Raw genomic sequence first — 19,348 nt, 5'->3', positions numbered from 1 at the left:
ATCTATATATAAATACTGGTATTTATATTAGATTGAAGTTTACTATTGCGTATGTCAGGTAAACACTACACCCCTTTGATTTCATTATTATATTATATATATATATATATATATATATATATATATATGTATGATATTATTAGATACTAGCAGGCTGCCAGACGTTGCCCGGTTGTAAAATACACATGAATATTATATTTTAATTAATGCAGAATTCTTATTTATTATAAACAGAAATACTGTAAGTATTAAACATAACATTAAATTCCTTTTAAAAAATGAAGTAAAAAACAGAAATAAACTAAAACATGTGCATGTGAGTATTATGGGTTTTTTTTCAAAATTCATAATTGTTATGGTTTCACCACACACACACACACACAAAAAAAAATTTGTTTTTAATACACAAATTATAAAGCCTCATCTCAACAGATTAAAAAAAATAAAAATAATAAATAATAATGCCATTCGTTACGGATCTGACAATGAAAGGCCAGACAAAAACAAAACTTGGATTTATAAGACCATAAAATCCAACCTTAAATGCCCTTTAGGGTCCATGGTGTAGTGGATAGAGGCGTTGAGTCTCTATGGTTCAAGGTGAGCAATGTCTGAAGGAAGCAGTTTCAATCCTACCCAAAGCAGGCAAGAGGACAAGTTGGCCAAAACATGGTGAGACAATACTACGGAATAACTATGGAATTACTGGGGATACAATTACAAGACTCAGCATTCCCATCCCATTGCGGTTAACCACATAGAGGGCGGTCAAAGGACAAGTTCGGTAAAACAACAACTATGAAGATGAGGACAACAGTCCAAAAAATAAATAAATACACAACTTCAATAGCCTCGTCATCGAAATATATGGGAGAGAGGTCCCAGAAGCGATGCATCATTTTTTTAATTCCGCCCTAATGGATCAGAGGGTACTACAAATTGCATTGTTATGATGACTGAACTTATGTTTTCAGAACCTGAAGGTTTCATCTCTCTGTTGCAGATATTGAGGGTGTGAGAAGCAACCTTGGTCGTGAACGTGCGTGAGAAGCAGAAACGTGTCATTGAATTTCTGGCAAAAGTGCATTGAAAAATAGTGACGACTATGTAGCAAAAATACATTCTGCAGCACAAAAGGGCAATCGTTTTAATGGTACCACTTCTGTTTTCATAATTCGACTTTTTGTGTTAATAAACAGAAATTTTTTTTATATCTCTCTGCCTGTTCTACAAGTACTTTAATGGTGAATACTCCGACGTACTAAAAGCCCTTGTACCCCTTCGACATAAATAAACCTGACAAGCAGCAAAATCCCACCCCTACACAGTAGAGATCCCTAGATGTAAAACAAGCCTTTTACTCTAATAGTTTCTTCTCCAGAACTGCTAGACTTTGGAACTCTCTTCCAGGATTCTGCTTTCCCAACTGCACTGACATGCAGAAGTTCAAGTGTAATGTGAACAGACATATCACTGCTCAACTCTCTACATCATATCTCTGCAACTTATGTTCCCGATAGTAGCCTCATACATCAAAGTGGCACCGTGCCTCATTTTGGAGTGAAAATGGAATAAAAAATAGGAAGCTTTACTTTTGGAACGACCCTCGTATTTTCTCCACATCTGAGTTCTCATTTGCCTCCATTCTTACACTTCTTGCATACAAACTGGTTATTATCGGGAAAGGTATGAACTATCTCTCCTTTTAGAAGAGTTTGGCTGCCGGTGCGGCATGTGTATTCAATGTGTTGTATTCAAATTCTATGTAGTTATTGTACAATGTTCAACAAAAGTCTATTCAAATTCTATGCAGCTATTGTACAATGTTCAACAAAAGTCTATTCAAATTCTATGCAGTTATTATACAATGTTCAACAAAAGTCTATTAAAATTCTATGCAGTTATTATACAATGTTCAACAAAAGTCTATTCAAATTCTATGCAGTTATTATACAATGTTCAACAAAAGTCTATTCAAATTCTATGCAGCTATTTTACTATGTTCAACAAAAGTCTATTCAAATTCTATGCAGCTATTTTACTATGTTCAACAAAAGTCTATTCAAATTCTATGCAGTTATTATACAATGTTCAACAAAAGTCTATTCAAATTCTATGCAGCTATTGTACAATGTTCAACAAAAGTCTATTCAAATTCTATGCAGCTATTTTACTATGTTCAACAAAAGTCTATTCAAATTCTATGCAGCTATTGTACAATGTTCAACAAAAGTCTATTCAAATTCTATGCAGCTATTGTACAATGTTCAACAAAAGTCTATTCAAATTCTATGCAGCTATTTTACTATGTTCAACAAAAGTCTATTCAAATTCTATGCAGCTATTGTACAATGTTCAACAAAAGTCTATTCAAATTCTATGCAGTTATTATACAATGTTCAACAAAAGTCTATTCAAATTCTATGCAGCTATTGTACAATGTTCAACAAAAGTCTATTCAAATTCTATGCAGCTATTGTACAATGTTCAACAAAAGTCTATTCAAATTCTATGTAGTTATTGTACAATGTTCAACAAAAGTCTATTCAAATTCTATGCAGTTATTATACAATGTTCAACAAAAGTCTATTCAAATTCTATGCAGTTATTGTACAATGTTCAACAAAAGTCTATTCAAATTCTATGCAGCTATTGTACAATGTTCAACAAAAGTATGAATTCTTTTCATTTAACCCATCTATCCTAACATTTTCTTCTTGAACTAATTACAAATATGTCCACTATAAATTAATTGAATTTGAAATTCATTCTTAAAAGAGATATCATTAATAAAGGTTTGGCATTATCTGCTATTGATTTGTAGTACCTCCTCCTGCCATGACAAAGATATGTTCATAAAGATCGGATTATCAGAGATGATTAAAGTTTTAAACATATTCTTGTGTCTACATTTTAAACTAGTTTGTTCTCATACTTAATTAACTCATTCCATACATTATTTAATTTTTTGTTGGAAATTTTAATTTCCTTTATTCAACCCCCCCCCTCCAGTTATAATTGATGATATTTTATGTATTTTTTAAAACAATGTATTTGGATCGAAGGATTTTAATAACAAAAGCAGATTCATAAAATTATTTCTGATTATAACTCGTGGATTCCATTGAACAATTTAAAAAGAGAAACTGTTAACGATTTCACTAGAAATGAAAATCCAATAAATGTTTGAACAAAAATTTAGGGTTCTTATTTGGAATTCAGAGTTTATAAAAAAAATAAAAATAAAAAAATACAGAAAAATTTTTATGCAGTACATACCCTGTCACGGAACAAAGATGTCATATTTCAAAAATCACGTAATCTGATGAGGTATTTTATTTTTTCGCTATAAAAATCAAATTTCATGACAAGGGAGCCAGGAGTCACTATATTGTTTTAGAATGTGCTAAAATTCAAGGGTGACAACTCAATTAAACTACCGAGATCTTGTTTGTATTCAAAATAATTAAAACCTTTTAAATGCTAAAAATCGTAAATTTTGATTTTCTTCATTAAAAAAAAAAAAAAAAAAAAAAATACTTGATCAATTTATGTGATTTTTGGAATATGACATCTTTGTTCCGTAATAGGTACATACATAAAAAAATTCTGTATTTTTATTTTTTAATTAAGTCGAATTCTCAATAAGAACCAAATTTTAAAATAAAATAAAAAATATGTAAGATAAAGTAAAATTGCATAAAAAAAAAAAGTTGATTCATTGTTGGAAAATTTAATTTTTTTAAGTTGGCCTTCTGAGATTTTTGCATCACAACTCTCTACTTGCACTATTTTGTTACAAGAGACGTATCACTGCCTGTCACTACCCCTGATGTAGATATAGAATTACAATTTTTTTATTTTTGCAGAAAAAAAAAAAAAAATGACAATAACCAGCAATCATCGATCCTAAAGTTTCATTATTTTTTGTGTCTAATTCAGAATTCGCCACCATATTAAAAAGCAAAAATAAATTAAAAAAAAAAACAAAACAAAAAAAACAACTGTATAACGTATATACCCGTGACAGAAAGGAAATATTGTATTCCAAAAATTCACATAAATTGATCAAATAGTTTTATTTTTAAATAAGAAAATCAAATTTTATAGCTCATTGAGAAGCAACTCTCTCGTGGCACTGTTTTGAAAACAGCTTCAAAATTCAAGGGAGATAATTAAAACTTGTGAGATTTTTGTTTTAATGCCTACAAATTCCCATTATTGCTTAAAAATTTGCTCAATTTACATAATTTTTGGAATATGATATTTTCATTCTGTCACTGGTATATATACATCATACAGATTTTTTTCTTTATTTTTTAATATGGATGAATTCTGGACAAACATCGATTTAAAAAAAAATAATGAGATGGTTTGTTTAAAGGTTTAGAGTGAATCCCATAGTCTATAATAATATCCCTTAGGCCGATCAAATGTGCAGACAGAGTTTGGTCTAAAATTTACACCAATGCATTTCAGGTGAAAACATTATATACTTATGCATCATAGCAAAATTAGTATAAATTCCAAATATGAAAAATTATCCACTATCATATGATAGATGCAGTTTTACCAAAAAAAAAAAAAAAAAAAAAAAAAACATCCACAATTCATTCTAAAATGTGTTCGATTAAAACTGGCAAACCCTAAATTTGTCAATTTAAAGGTTATCTCCCTTGTTTGTCATACTGGATTGGTTGCGTAACTATTCCACATTAAAAACATATGATAAATTCTATTTTTGTTTTTAATTATTCTACTATAGGATCATTTTTCGTAATTTTGGGAATTTATACTAATTTCAACATGGCATATAAATATGAAATAATGTTTTCATCTGAAATGCCTTGATTTAAAAGATCACTAATGTAAACAAGTATATCATTCTTCATCAGTTTTGCACGATTTATAGGAATTATATTCTGGAGATATAACAAGTGATATGAGGTGCCTTCAATAAGTTTCCAGCTTTTTTTTTTGTCATAGACTCTTGAAAATTCAGTATGTTATTGCTATACATCTTATGAGATGACTGACCTGTTTTTATGATTTCAGGTTCAAATAAACAGCAACAGCAAGAATTGGAATACACTCTACTAAACCCTGATTGTTACAACTGATGAATTTCAAAAATGCAATCTGGATATGGGGACACTTTAGAAGAACAATATGAAATAAAATTCTGTTTTAAACTTGGAAAAAATGCGACAGAAATGCTTCAGATTGCTTTTGCATGAATTGAGCATCGGTTTTTGAGTGGCATAAGAGATTCAAGAAAGCAGGGAATCTGTGAAGGATGATGAGAAGTGTGGGAAGAGTAATGAAGTCAGAAAACTAGAGTTGATTGGTCAAATAAAGAATTTCATCATGTTTTCTATGGAGACAATAAGTGCAGTTTGATGTTAGTGTGGGAACTGAACATACAATTATTCGCGAGGAACTGAAGATGCGGAAGATTTGCATAAAGTTTGTCTGAAGGGCGTACTCCACAACTCTGTCATTGTCACAGACTATTTGACCAAGATGGGCATCAAGACAGTTCCTCACTCTCCTAATAGTCTAGACCTTTCTCTCTGTAACTTTTGGTTATTTCCTAAGTTCAAGGAAAACCTCAGAGGCTGTCATTATGAAACAATTGAGGAGATGAAAGAAGCTGAGATGAGGGTCATTGACATGCACACACAAGAGGACTTCCAGAAGTTGTTGGAACAGTCAAACAAGTGCATCGCAGCTGGAGGAGATTACTTCAAAGAGGACTAGAGTTTCATGTGTGTAAATAAAAGTGGGCATATGAAAAAAGTCTGGAAACTTATTTAAGGCACCTCATAACATTTTCGTTTATTCATTTTTCTCCATTTTTTTTACTTCTTTCATTTGAAACAAATCCACACAAATTATTTTTTCAACAATGTAGTGTAAACTCAAACTGAAGTTCTGTGGAAATAATCTCCATTTTGTATTCTTTTATTTATTTATTTTGTATTCTATTTACTTAGATAACTGTTGATCAGATGACACAGCATGTCTTCAAGATTTCAAGAAAGATTTACGTTGATTTTTAAATTGTTATTATGAGCTTGTGTTTTTCAGTTTCATCTCCTCCTACTTCTTCATACAAAATTCACTCCTTTCCCTACTAAATCTAAAACCGTAAGTGTGTACCTCCCACTTCTCTTCTTCATATGAAGTGTAACAGATCTCTCATTGGTAAAAAGCAGATCATTTTTTTTTTCATGGTATCTGAGTGCCAGCAAGTCTCCCCATATTATGTATTATCATTATTTTCACATTCATGTGTGTAAAAATATTGTGTACAATGAATCAAATAAGAAATTTATTTTCTGTTTTTAATATTTTTTTTAATTTAAAAAATCCAACAATAAATATGAGCAAAAAAACAAAAGAAAAACAAATTTTATATTAAAAAAAAAAAAAAGAATAAAAGAGCAATGTGTTAATCAACCTCTACTAAACACGTGCATTTAAAAATAAAAATATACAGCAATTTAAACAGAAAACAAGTCATGGCTATAAATATATATTATTGACAATAAGCAGAATCAGAATAAAGAGGTATATAACTTAAACAGGAACAAACCATGACTTTATAAATATTATTGAGAAGAAGCAGTGAGAAAACAAGCAATCATTTTCAAACTAAAAAAAAAAACATTTACTAAATGACAAAAAAATAAAAAATAAAAACAAAAAAGGCATTTAAAAAAAAAAAAAAGAAAACCAAATCAACTTTGACTGCCGATTTAACCGATGGTATGGTCTCTTCTAAAATATTTCACATTCTAAAAACCAGTAAAAAACAATTTTTTTTTTTAATCTGTAGATTCAGAGTTGATTAAAAAAATGTACAGGTTTACAAACTACAATCTATTTTATAACTGACCATTTTGCTATATGTATTACTAAATCCGTTTATAACTTATGCAATACTTATATATATATATATATATATATATATATATATATATATATATATATATATATATATAAGGATCATCAGTTGTTTACTATAAAACACTGTTTGATGAATTTAAAAACAAAACAGTATATATGGTTCCCCAGCAGTGCTGATCAAACAGCACTTTCCTTAAAGCACATCAATTATATATATATATATATATATATATATATATATATATATACACGCACACACACACAGAGTCTTGAAAGTTTCTTTAAAACTATAGAAAAAAAAATGTCGTTCACTGGAAACTTATTTTATCAGTAAGTCAATTTCTTGCATCACTGAATCGTTTTACTTCCATGAACAAAAAATAGTACCCGTGTTCTTAAAGGGATCAACAGTTATTTACCATAAAAAACTGTTTCAGGGATTTAAAAACAAGACACTATATTTAATCATAGCTCCCCAGCAGTGTTGATCGAACATCACCTTCCTTAAAGCACATGAATATATATAGATTTCATTTAAAGTCACTTTTCCCTTATCCGAATGTCAGACAATTTTTGATAGTTCGCAAACTCACATGCCAGTCTTCACAGTTTAGTATGTCAAGTGTCTCTAAATTTCATTTTATCGTGTAAATCACTTGCTTTCAAATTTCCCACGGCCTGTCAAGCTTTCCACAATTCAAAACATTGGTGCTTTTTGCTTATTCAGAAGGATGCTATACATGACCATCATAGGATAACCTCTATGCTAGATGTAAATGTAGTGGTTTCAACAAATCCACCAGTTTAATGTGTACAGTTTGGTCAGATGTCAGTATAGGATTAGAGTAATAGAAAACGTTAACTATTTTTATGTTTGAATGCAAGAAAGATCGCATATGATGTTCAGAAAACATCAAAATTGATCAAAACTTTTAATTATCGTAGTCTTATACAGAAGCAAGCAAGATGGCGATACACATTAAACTATTATTTCATAAGTAAAAGTTTAAAGTAAAAAAAAAAAAAAAAAAAACCTTCTTTGTTATTAAAATTTAATATTCTAAGCCTTTACTGCAATTGGAAGTTATCCACCTCCAAAATCGGGCCATTTTAAAAAGTGAGGCAGCACCACCTTCATGGTGGAGTGATTGAAATGAAGCCAACTACGAATAATTAAACAAATATTTCAGTTTCTTATTTAGAATTTGACTTAATTACACAAAAATACAGAAAAATATTTTATGATGTATTTATTCGTCACGGAATGAAGATATCATATTAAAAAAAAAAATCATGTAAATTGATCCAGTAATTTTTTTTTGTTATGTAGAAAATCATTTTTTACGATTTTAAGACTAAATTGTATCCATTACAAGGCTGATTTTGATCTAGATAGGTCGAATTGAGTTGTCTCATCTTTACAAAATTTGTATAAAAAAATTTTTTTTTTTTTAAATACATATTTGGATTCTTCAGCCTACTGTTCTCATCTTGTCATTTTCACGTTTCGCTTGATGTAACCTCCGACCTTCTTCAGGTGTATCTTGCCAGACTCTAGAAGGTTTCTGTCAAACTCAGGAATTTGGACGTAAGGACTCATAGCGCAGTTGTTAGAGTACTTAAAAAAAAAAATCCATTGTATAAGTGATATTCTCCTTAAAGTTGAAGATTCAATTCTTAGTATCGGCGATCGAAAAATAAAAATTGCAAATTACTTAGGACTTCTATCCAGTCACGGCTGATGGAACAAAAGCATGCTACCCCCGTGAAATAAATAAAGGGTTCCGTTTAAAATTCCACCTAAATTCACGAGTTCTATAGAAACATTCCAAAGTCCAACAAGATACACCTGAAGAAGGTCAGAGGTTACATCGACCGAAACGCTGTGAAAATGATACTCAAGATGAGAACAGTAGTCCAAAGAATCCAAGTAATATGAATAACTAATCCTCTAAAAAATTCAGAAACGTAATATAAAAAAATTAGTGTCTCACTTCATAATATAATTTGGTTAAAAAAGAAAAAAATGGTTTAGATCTACATGATCAATTTACCTGATTTTTGGAATATGACATTTTCGTTTCAGGACAGGTATGTATATCATAAAGATTTGTCTGTAGTTTGTTTTTTGATTAAGTCGAATTCAGAATAAGAACCAATATTTCTTTATTGTCAATGCAGAAGCAACCAAAACAAACTTTGCTCTCGATAATCTAGGGTGCCAACATTTGAGTGTACCATAAATCGGAATAAACTTGATTAAAAATTTAATGAAAAATTCAAGTATTTAAAACTGAAAGTATAATTTGTTACAGATCAAAGCAGCTTGAAATGTTTTTGTTGGGAATTTTTTTTTTTTTTTTTTTAACGTCATCTTAAAAAATAATCTTAGCTAAAAATTAGATATCTTTGAAATTTACATCAAGGATTTATCGATTTTCTGTAATAATATTTGAATACTAGTGGAGGTTTGTAAAAAATTCAATGGTTGCTCTCCACATCTACTTGAATAATTTAATCTTAATATTTTTTTTTTCAAATAATACATGTACATAAGGTTTAACATCAGTAAGAAAATAAAAAAAAAAGGTGCCACTTTACTTTAGTGTGTCTTCGGAAAAATGCATTTCAGAGAAAAACATTATCACATACTTATGCGTTATGCCAGAATTAGTATAAATTCCAGAAATTACGAAAAATGGACCAGTAGAAAAATAATAAATATTTTTCACTGTAAATTAACCCTTTAGAAAATCAAAAACAGAGGGAGATAACTGCATTTTACCGTTTAAGTTGCTTTGCGCAGAATCCGATGACACTATCTTTCAGGTCAGCCATCTTGCTTTTTCTTGATCTACTGCACTTTTTCTGAAAATCAGTTCTAGCACATCTTCTACTGGACCATTTTTCATAATTTTTTTGAATTTATACTAATTTTGACATGAAAACTTAAGTACGTAATGTTTTTTCCTGAAACGCCTTTGTTCAAAAATACACAATTGGGTCGGATGACACACTATGGTAAAGTTGCATAAAAAAAAAAAAAAAAAAAAAATTGTTTCTTCCTTTTCCGTAGAGGTTCCCAGATGCTAGAAAGCCTAACAGTTTCTTTCTTTGAACTGATAAACTTTGGAAATTTCCTCCCTGATTTCGGCTTCCCTGACTGTAGTAACAAGCAGAAATTTAAATGTAATGTGAACAGACTTCTTGCCGTTCAACTTCTACTTAGTGTAAATGTAAATAGCATTTAAGTTGGCAAATCAGGGTTGGCTTCGGATTAACCAAGTTTGTATTTGTTATTGGTGTACTATGCTAACATATTTCAATACAATTTTTTTTTTAATTAGTTAATCTGGTCCAGACGATCGGTGATCGGAAACATTTTAAATAATCACATACAAATAAAAAATTACCAAGAAGGATAAATCATATTTTTTTTAATTCGAAAGTATACACAGTTGCGTACCTTACAACTAAAATTTACGATTTTTTCTGAATAAGTTTAAAAATATGTAAATAAATAAAAATTAAGAACTAAAATTACTCCATTGCAATCCCAGTAACATTGGGTAGGTAAAACTAGTTCTTTATATGTGACATCTTTTAAATATTTATGTTTCATAGTCTTTGGGTTCTTTTTCTAGGGGTAGGGAGTCTGAAAATGTTTAATTTAAAAAAGAATAAAAACAATAATTAAATTGTTTTATGCTGAATGGAAAGAAAAACCTCATATATATATATATATGAATGGAAATGTATAAAAAAGAATACAAAATGTATAAAAGCTTATAACTTTTCTTTATTGGTTTTCAATTGGTGACGTGCAGGAATACAAAATAATAATATGAAAAAAAATTAAAATACTTTTTTTACAAGTACATAATTTTCGACCGATCCTTCAGTCTTCATCGGTGTAGCGAAAGTCATATATATATATATATATATATATATATATATATATATATAATGTTCCCTATCCTGGGTTGAACATATTGGGAAGTGATATACAAACTGCCATTAGCGTATTAAGCGATGCTCTTTGTGTAAACAAATCGAGCTTAGGCATTTGGACGATGTAAAAACATTGTTAATTCACTACCTGCACAGCAGTAGCCGAATAGTGTAGTGGTGAGAAGCCTTGATTCGTTTGGGTGGTCGGGTTTCGATCCGGGCTTGAGGTAGTTACCTGTCTAGCCGCACTGATGAGCTGTGATACAGCGAAACAGTACTGTATGTTGATGACATATATATATATATAGATAGATAGATAGATAGAGAGACCTTTTAAAACATTTTTAGTTTATTTTATTTATTTTTTTGGATACACTCATTATTGACAGAGCAAGCTTACAAGTATCTAACTAAAATATCACATGTAGCTTGAATACTACCAGGAGCAATAAATTAAATACTCATTTTTAAGGGGGAGGAGGGGGGTAATACTTTGCATACTGACATTAAAGAAATTTGCTATAGAATTAAAAAAAAAAAAAGAAGCATTTTATTTTAATGGTTTATTAAAAATAAAAACAATTATTTTATTTAATGATTCATTAAAAATAAAAAATTGTATTTTAATGGTTTATTAAAAATAAAAACAATGATTTAATGGGTCATTAAAAAATAAAATATGAGCATATGAACAGAAAACAAAAACAAAATATAAACAGATTGAAAAATAAGTTTAAAATACAAATAAAAAAATTAAAAAATAAACAACAGTTATTGACAAAGCAAACACAAAAACTTCTTACCTCTGGCTCACTGGGTGGGGTACGTGATGGGGATAAGAGTTGCAAAATAGCAGATCGGGGTATTTTGGGAGGGGCTAGTGGGGCTTGTTCCACTGGAACATCTGCGGCTGGCTCCGGAGGTACTTCGGCAGGTTTCTTTTCTTCTAGCACAGCTTCGGCAATAGGTGTTGATTCTTTGGCAGTGGGTGCTGCTTTTTTGGCAGTAGGTGTTGGTTCTTTGGCAGCAGCAGCGGCAGCCTCTGGTGCTACATGATCTTCCGGCGTTTTGCCTTTGGCTAATTCTATTACACTATCTGCCGTTTCGGCAATTGTTGGCTTCTCCTTCTTCTCCTCAACTTTTGCAGTGGATTCTGGAGGAGTTGCTATTTTTCTCTTGGGTGAGGCAAGCGGGGGTGACGGCGGACCCAAGGGAAGCGTCGGGAAGGCCTGGATAGGTAAGGCAGGTTTTACGGTCGGAAGAGCCTCTACTGCTTCATGTATTGGTTCGTGTTTTTTGGCAACTGAAAAAAAGCAAATCCAACAAAAAAATATTGTAGCATTTCTCAAAGGAATCAATATATATGTACGGACCATATACAGGTTGTTCAGAAAAACATTGATGGCATAACTTCAGGATTATGTTCTACATGGTTTGTACAGATTTTCATTTTCAAATTTTCAAAGCCTTCTTTAGACAATAATCAAGTTTTCAAAACAAAACTTGTTTTTTTTTTAAAAAATACACAGTGATTCAAAAAAGTAGTAAAAAATCAAATACACAACAAATGTTACCATCTTCTATAAATATAAAAGCGAAAATGTGTGTGTATGTATGTATGTATGTATGTGTGTCCGCTTTTTGTGTATGTCTGCAAAATGCTTTTTTCGCCATGATTCTCGGTTGGCTTGCTCTTTCTTAAAACTTTTCATATCGCGTCTAAATCATAACTACGACTTAACAACAGGGGTTGTGTGTGTAATTAATTTGCCCGACTTTTACCAGCTCACCGCGTCTTCGAAAAGCGAATGATCTGACTTGCAGTGCAAAACTAAGTCAGACATCACGTCACTTCCTCGCACCTGTTTATTTCCCTTTATAAACCTTCACATAAAGTCCTTATCAGTTCCTCTCTCCTCGTGGCTGAGATGGTTACATGTCTGGCTTTTTTTCTCTTTCGTTTCCACCTTCGCGTCAAGGCTTCGGGGTTCAATCCTACCTTCCTACTAAAACGTTTTTTTGTTTTTTTTTAACATTTTTTTTAACACACACCTCCAAACACCCGGGCAACGCCGGGTACCCCCCTAAAAAAAACTAGTCTATATATATAAAAGCGAAAATGTATATATGTATGTATGTTTGTGTGTATGTTTGGATGTCTGCTAAAAACTTTTGACAGACGCGACGAAAATTCACAAACTCGGTATCACATCGAAGCTCCATCCTTTGCTCGAAAAATATCGAAAAATTGGCCAAAAACGTTAACTTTTTCACCCCGAAATCGACAATTTTCGACAGAGGGGGGGGGGGGTCAACAAAAACGGTCCTCTCGTGACAATGACCGATTCTACGCATGCGTCATATGACGTCGTGACCTGATTTACTTTAAATAGTTGAAAAACCGAACAAACTTAATGTACGTCGCTTAAGCTCAGTTGATTAAGGCCTTGGTTCATTATCTAAACGTTTTGGGTTCAAATTGTGGTGCGAGTTGTTTTTTTTTTATTTTTTAAATTTAAATATTGAATCAGTGTTATTTAAGCTATTTTTCACGTAATGTTCGTTTTTCTGTCTTTTTGTTTTTTTTACTTTTCTTATTCTTAGCGACAACCAAAAACACCCAGGTACCCACCGATTTTTTAAATTTTAATATCGAAACAGGCTTATTTAAACCATTTTTCATGTGTTCGTTTTTGTTTTCATCGTTCGTTTGCCTTACGTTAGTTTTTTGTGTTTTTTTTTTCACTTAAGTGTTAACGTTGTTTTCTTTTTTACTTCGCTTATAACAAACAAACCTATGTCGCGCATCTGTCAATTTGATTTTTACTTAAATAAATTCAAACATCTTTCATTAACTCATTCTGGCTGGCCGATTTTATTTTCAAACTTCGCCTCAGGGCTTCGAGTTCGATCCTACCCCCCCCCCCCCGGGTTCTTTTTTATTTAACACCACACACACCTACAAACACTCGGGCAACGCCGGGTACCCCCGCTAGTCTTCTATAAATATAAAAGCGAAAACGTGTGTATGTGTATGCACTTTTTCTGTATGTCTGCAAAAGGCTTTTTTCAGGGGAGCGCTCGGTCGGCTCACTCATTCTTAAAACTTTTTATATGCTGTCTAGATGATAATATGCACGACTTAACAACGGGGGTCATGCGTGTATTTAATTTGCCTGACTTTTAAACGTTATTTTTTCCAGATTTTTAGATCGCCGCGTGTTTCTTTTGCTATTCGGATTGGCCGGGTGGTCTCCAGAAAGCGATGTAAACATTTGGTCAACGTCGGCTTTTCACCGTCATATCAGACGATTGTTTTCATTTGGACAACACTCCCCCAATAAACGGGGGAGCTGCTTTTTCTTCCGAAAGTTGGGTTTTTACTTCGTTAAAAACTGTCCCGCAGAACATGTTAACTGCTGAATAGCCATTGCTTACATCGTCAGAAATCTTAACTCTGCGACTTCTATTTGACTTCATTAAGCGGGCACCTGTCAATTCTACTTAAATAAATTCAAACGTCTTTCACTTGCACTTTCTTGCTGGCCGAGCAGTTAATGTCTCATTTTTTTTTTATTTTCAACTTCACCTCAGGGCTTCAGGTTCGATCCTAACTACCTACCAAAACTTTTTTTTTGGGGGATTTAAGAGCACACACACCTCCACACACCCGAGCAATGTCAGGTACCCCCGCTAGTAGCCTCATTTTTTGGTGTTTTTAAGTAGTTTTCCATCTCAAATATTAACTCTCTTTACGGCTTTTAAATTTCCAACTGAGTGGGTTACCATCTTGTCCATTTTTTTGATCCGGCCAGCCTCATTTTAGATTATAACAATTTGAGGGGGGGGGGTCGCCATTAGAGAGTCTCAACAACACAAGGAAAGTTTTTTCTAAAAGCAAAAATAGAGGGAGATTTGAATCCTCCCCTCCCCAAAAAAAGTGCGGAAAAAAATGTGATAACTGAAAGCTAGGCCAGCCAGGCTGAAAAAAAAAAAAAAATGGTGTTATGTCCCTTTCATCGGAAAAACGACCTGAGATAGTTTTGTGATAAAGGGGCATAACTCTTGTATCCACAATACTATTATGCAATTTCAAAACGATGTATTTCGATTTTATTTTCAATATTTAAAAACATAGTTTAATGGTATTTTTATTAATACTTAAAAAGTCATTTAATAGTATTTGTTTAGATTTTATTTTTAAGATTTCGACACAAATTTTTACTAGACGTAAAGAATACAATTTTCAAGGCCTTTCAAAACATTTTCCATATTTTCAAGGTTTTTTCAAGGTAATAATCAAGATATGGCCTTTTCAAGGCAAAAGTCAAGGAATTTTTAAGTCTGTACGAACCCTGTTCTATACGAGTGAAGAAAGCTCTTTGTGTGAAGTTGCTTTCGTACTTACTAGTCTAATTTCCTTTGTGATCCATCCAGTCCTTTGCACGGTTTTTATTTTGAGCTGATCGTATTTATTAACTGTTACCGTAAACAAGAAGGAACAACATTAGTTGAACGTTTGCCTGGCTCCGCATATCGGCTATCAAAGGTGGCATTGTCGATCATGACGATAAAGTCATTCTTCTGAACTTCACTTCTTTTATATTTGTTTGGGGTCATTTTTAATTGTACTTTTTACCTACGTGGTAACAACAGACCCAGGTTTATTTTACCTGTGATCCTGGATAGTGTTTATCTCCACCATATTTAGAAATGACAATGAAATATTACACACATTGCTTTTCTAATAAACAATCCATGACTCATCAAATTCTCTTTTCTTCATTTGCATGGTCTTTGGTTTGTGCAGATCATATTTATTTACAGGGGGGGGGGGTAACTGTAAAATTGTCACTCTAGAAAAGACAGGATTCCATTTCCGTTTCATGAAAACCGGTTTTCTTTTTTTTTTGTTGCAGACCATCTACTAATTGGTTAGTTCTGTACAAATCTCAAATTATGCCATCTATATATATATATATATATATATATATATATATAAAAAGGCAAAACGGCTACGTGCGGTTTTTGTATGTCCAAGAAAGGCTTCTTTTGGGAGGGGAGGGGGGTATCGACAACGTTACATTAATTTAGAAGTTTCTTTATACTCCCTAGATTATAATATCTACAATTTGTGAACGGATGTCGTCTCTACATTTATTTTGATAGACTTTTATAAAATTCCCTCTGTTCTGTCCTTTCGCATGTTTGTTTGTCTTTTTCGTATAAACAAAGTGAAACTAATCGAAGCAAAGTGGATCCCCAGATTTTCCAGCCAAGACGTCCAGAAAGGCAATTAGCTTTGATCAATGTGAGGGAAACCCTTCATATCAGACAACTGCTATTCATTTGGAGAGCTCCCCCTTTTTTGGGGGGAGCTGGTTCTCCCTAACATCGTGGGGAAGCAAAATACGGCAGAAAGCTGAAAGCTTACCTGGCCTTCAGCCAACATTCATTTCTGCGCCTGTGTGATTCTTAACTTATTAACTGTAAGTCAACTTTTTGATTGACATCGATAAATTTTCCTCTCGTGTCGTAGCATAGTGGTAAGATGTCGGGTTTTCTTTCACTTTCTTTTCTGCCTTCGCGTTGCAGGGTCTAGCCTGCTTGCCTATTAACACTTTTTTTTTTTTTGCTCCAAAACACCTGGGCAATGCTGGGCACCCACACTAGTCTATTACATAAAGAACATTCGGAGAGAAATGGCTAACCTGTCTGGATAGATAAAGCTCTACCCGACCAACCCTTTCATTACTTCTCCTGAACTTTCTCATTTCTAACCTTAAATGTATATAAAAACCGGTGTTGTTTTCCTTGCCTTTACTATTGTATTATGCTGATTTTTTTTTCTCTTCTTAATTTAAAATAGTTGAATATTTTGTTTAATAAAAATTTTTATTAAACAAAACATTCAACTACTTTATATAGGCATGTGAAGTTTCCTCTATATATATAGTCTTGTAAGCTTTTATAACCTTATACTATATGTACAAAAAAAAAAAAGAAAAAGCTTAATTCCAAGTCCTATATATAGAAAATGATGACCGAAAACTGTTTACATGTTCATCAACGTTTCGTTTTTATTTCAAAACTTTAAGATAATTAATTTGAAGAAAAACAAGTGAAGCATGCATGGTCCCCCGTGAGTGCACAGTGAATGAGGCATAAAAAAAATGACTAAGTTCAGCATTTGACCCCCACCACATTTAGCCTCCAAAGTTCCCAAGGAATGTCAAATCCTGGTAAAAATGAACAAATGGTGCAGTTTTAGGCTTTAACATATGTAAATTTGAGTTCTGCACCATGCAAAAAATGAAATGACTAAGTCCATCATTTGCACCCCCCTCCCATTTAGCCCCAAAAATTCCCAAGGCCTTAACATATTAAAAGGTGAATTCAGCACCATACAAAACTGCTAAATAGACATACACAGAAAATTTTGGACAAATATGGTAACATGGTCCCAAAAACGGAGTGTTTTTATTAGCCACAAAAGAGCCCCTGGGGCACACCCAAGAGTTATCGCGAAGCATAGACAAACAAAATCATATAGAAATCAGTTAGCTACAACTTTTTTTTTAATAAGCACAAAGTGGGGGGAAACCAAAGTTTTCTCGGAAAATTCATTCTGTTACATTTTTACTCATATCATGTTTAATGTTTGTGTAAAATTTTTTAAATTCCAAGGCATAGTTATTGAGAAACGTGCGAACGGACAAGGGTATATTTACAGGCCCACCCTCCTTTTGTTGGGGAGACCAATATAGAAATCAAATGATTGGATTTTTTATAGACCATTCTTTTGTTTTTTTTTTGGCTTTAGCCAATTAAAATAGTTTTAAGGGGTCAAAAATGGGTGAAAATTTTAAAAATCGTTATACATTTTGTACATTTATCTTAATTATGTTCAATTTTTAATCAGTTCATATGCCTATCACGTTGGTACAGTGGTAACGTCACCAGCTTTGAATGCTGCAGTTTTGCTTTCGGTCTCGATTCTAGCTAATGGCATGCAAATACTTTTTTTTTTTTACTTTTGAAATAACGACTCTATAATACTATATACAAAGTCTGGACAAATTAAAATATTATATTTAAGCATACTTTATGACCAGATAACGCCAGCACCCCCTCTCCGCTAGTCTTGGAATAAACAGGAAACATTAACGAACAAATAACTTTTGACTTTCCATTTTTTTTCATTACATTGGATTATTAAATTCCATAATTATCATCAAATACACAAATAAATATTCTTTATAATCAAGTGCAGGATTATCAACTTCAAGGACTGCATTTAAACAAAATAAAAAATAAGGGAGACTCCTCTAAATGCTTATTTTTGTTGTTATATCCCTTGATAGTGAGAATAGAAAAAAGCTATCTGTTTATAAAGCTGGGTCCTTTATCACACTGGCAGTGAGATTAAAATACCGATTCTAATTCAAAATAAAATAGCTTTTTAATACATCATATATATATATATATATATATATATATATATATATATATATATAAATAAAAATAAATTATATACTTGGATTTTACCGTCACTGGATTATTTATCTTCCACCAGACTATCCATTCATGTGTAATCACTTTTTTCTTTACCATATTCCCTCTACTTCACTTTTTTTGTTTTCAAGTAAGATCTTTGACTTACTTGTTGTTTCATCAAATACTTTTGCATGCAAAATCCGATCCCACATTTTGCTAATTCCTACCCTCTGATGAGAAGGAAAGTATTTCTTCGAAACTCCGCGGATTAAGGACTATCCACTTATCTAGTGTTTCCTTTTCAGATTAAATATGTTTTTAACTCATTTCAAAGTGTTTTTTAACATGTTTTATTAACTGTTTGCTCATATATATATATATATATATATATATATATATATATATATATATATATATATATAATTTTAGCACGACTATCTGATTATTTTGTTAACAGTTTTTTCTAACATTTTGCTGACAGTTTTTCCTCTGATGAGAAGAATTAGCATTCTTTGAAACTCCGCACATTAAGGAGCACCTAGCTAACAGCTTTAGAGTATTCTGTCGAATAATAAAAACTTTTTGTAAATCTTTACAGCTCCGTTCTTATTCTTACACAGGCCATACCTACATTGATACACTGGTTCTTGTTAGATTACGGAAGTTAAGCAATATTGAGCCTGCTCAGTACTAGATGGGTAACTGTTAGGGAATATCAGGCATTGTATATGACAGGACACCCACCTCCCTGCAATAAAGTCATCTCACAACTGAAATACACATGCAACTGAGGACCACTTGTGTATTCAACATTTCCTAGAAATTTCCTCCATTGCAGGAAGCTGACTCAACCCAACTAGGGTGAATACTGCAACAGGTATCAGGGTTATATGGATGTGATTGAAGTCTGAATGTTAATTAATTTGCATATTGCTTTGCAAAAGTCATCTCCTCAATTAACTTTTCTTTCTATTATTTTCTTATTTAA

At 32.0% G+C, this 19,348-nt stretch overlaps 1 protein-coding gene across 1 annotated transcript in view; it reads right to left on the bottom strand.

The window, feature by feature from the left end:
* LOC145243453 (uncharacterized) overlaps positions 1-19,348 on the bottom strand; it is an 85,547-nt gene that overhangs the window by 49,996 nt on the left and 16,203 nt on the right. The window contains exon 3 of the mRNA XM_080106343.1: positions 11,667-12,166. Within this exon, the coding sequence (XP_079962469.1) occupies positions 11,667-12,166 (500 nt within the window). The remainder of the gene's footprint in view (positions 1-11,666; positions 12,167-19,348) is intronic.

The sequence above is a fragment of the Euprymna scolopes genome, chromosome 22, assembly GCF_053919585.1.
Source record: "Euprymna scolopes isolate OS-2025 chromosome 22, ASM5391958v1, whole genome shotgun sequence".
Taxonomy (NCBI): domain Eukaryota; kingdom Metazoa; phylum Mollusca; class Cephalopoda; order Sepiida; family Sepiolidae; genus Euprymna; species Euprymna scolopes.
The sequence above is the reverse complement of the archived record's forward strand: the minus strand, read 5'-3'. Positions and strand labels throughout refer to the sequence as shown.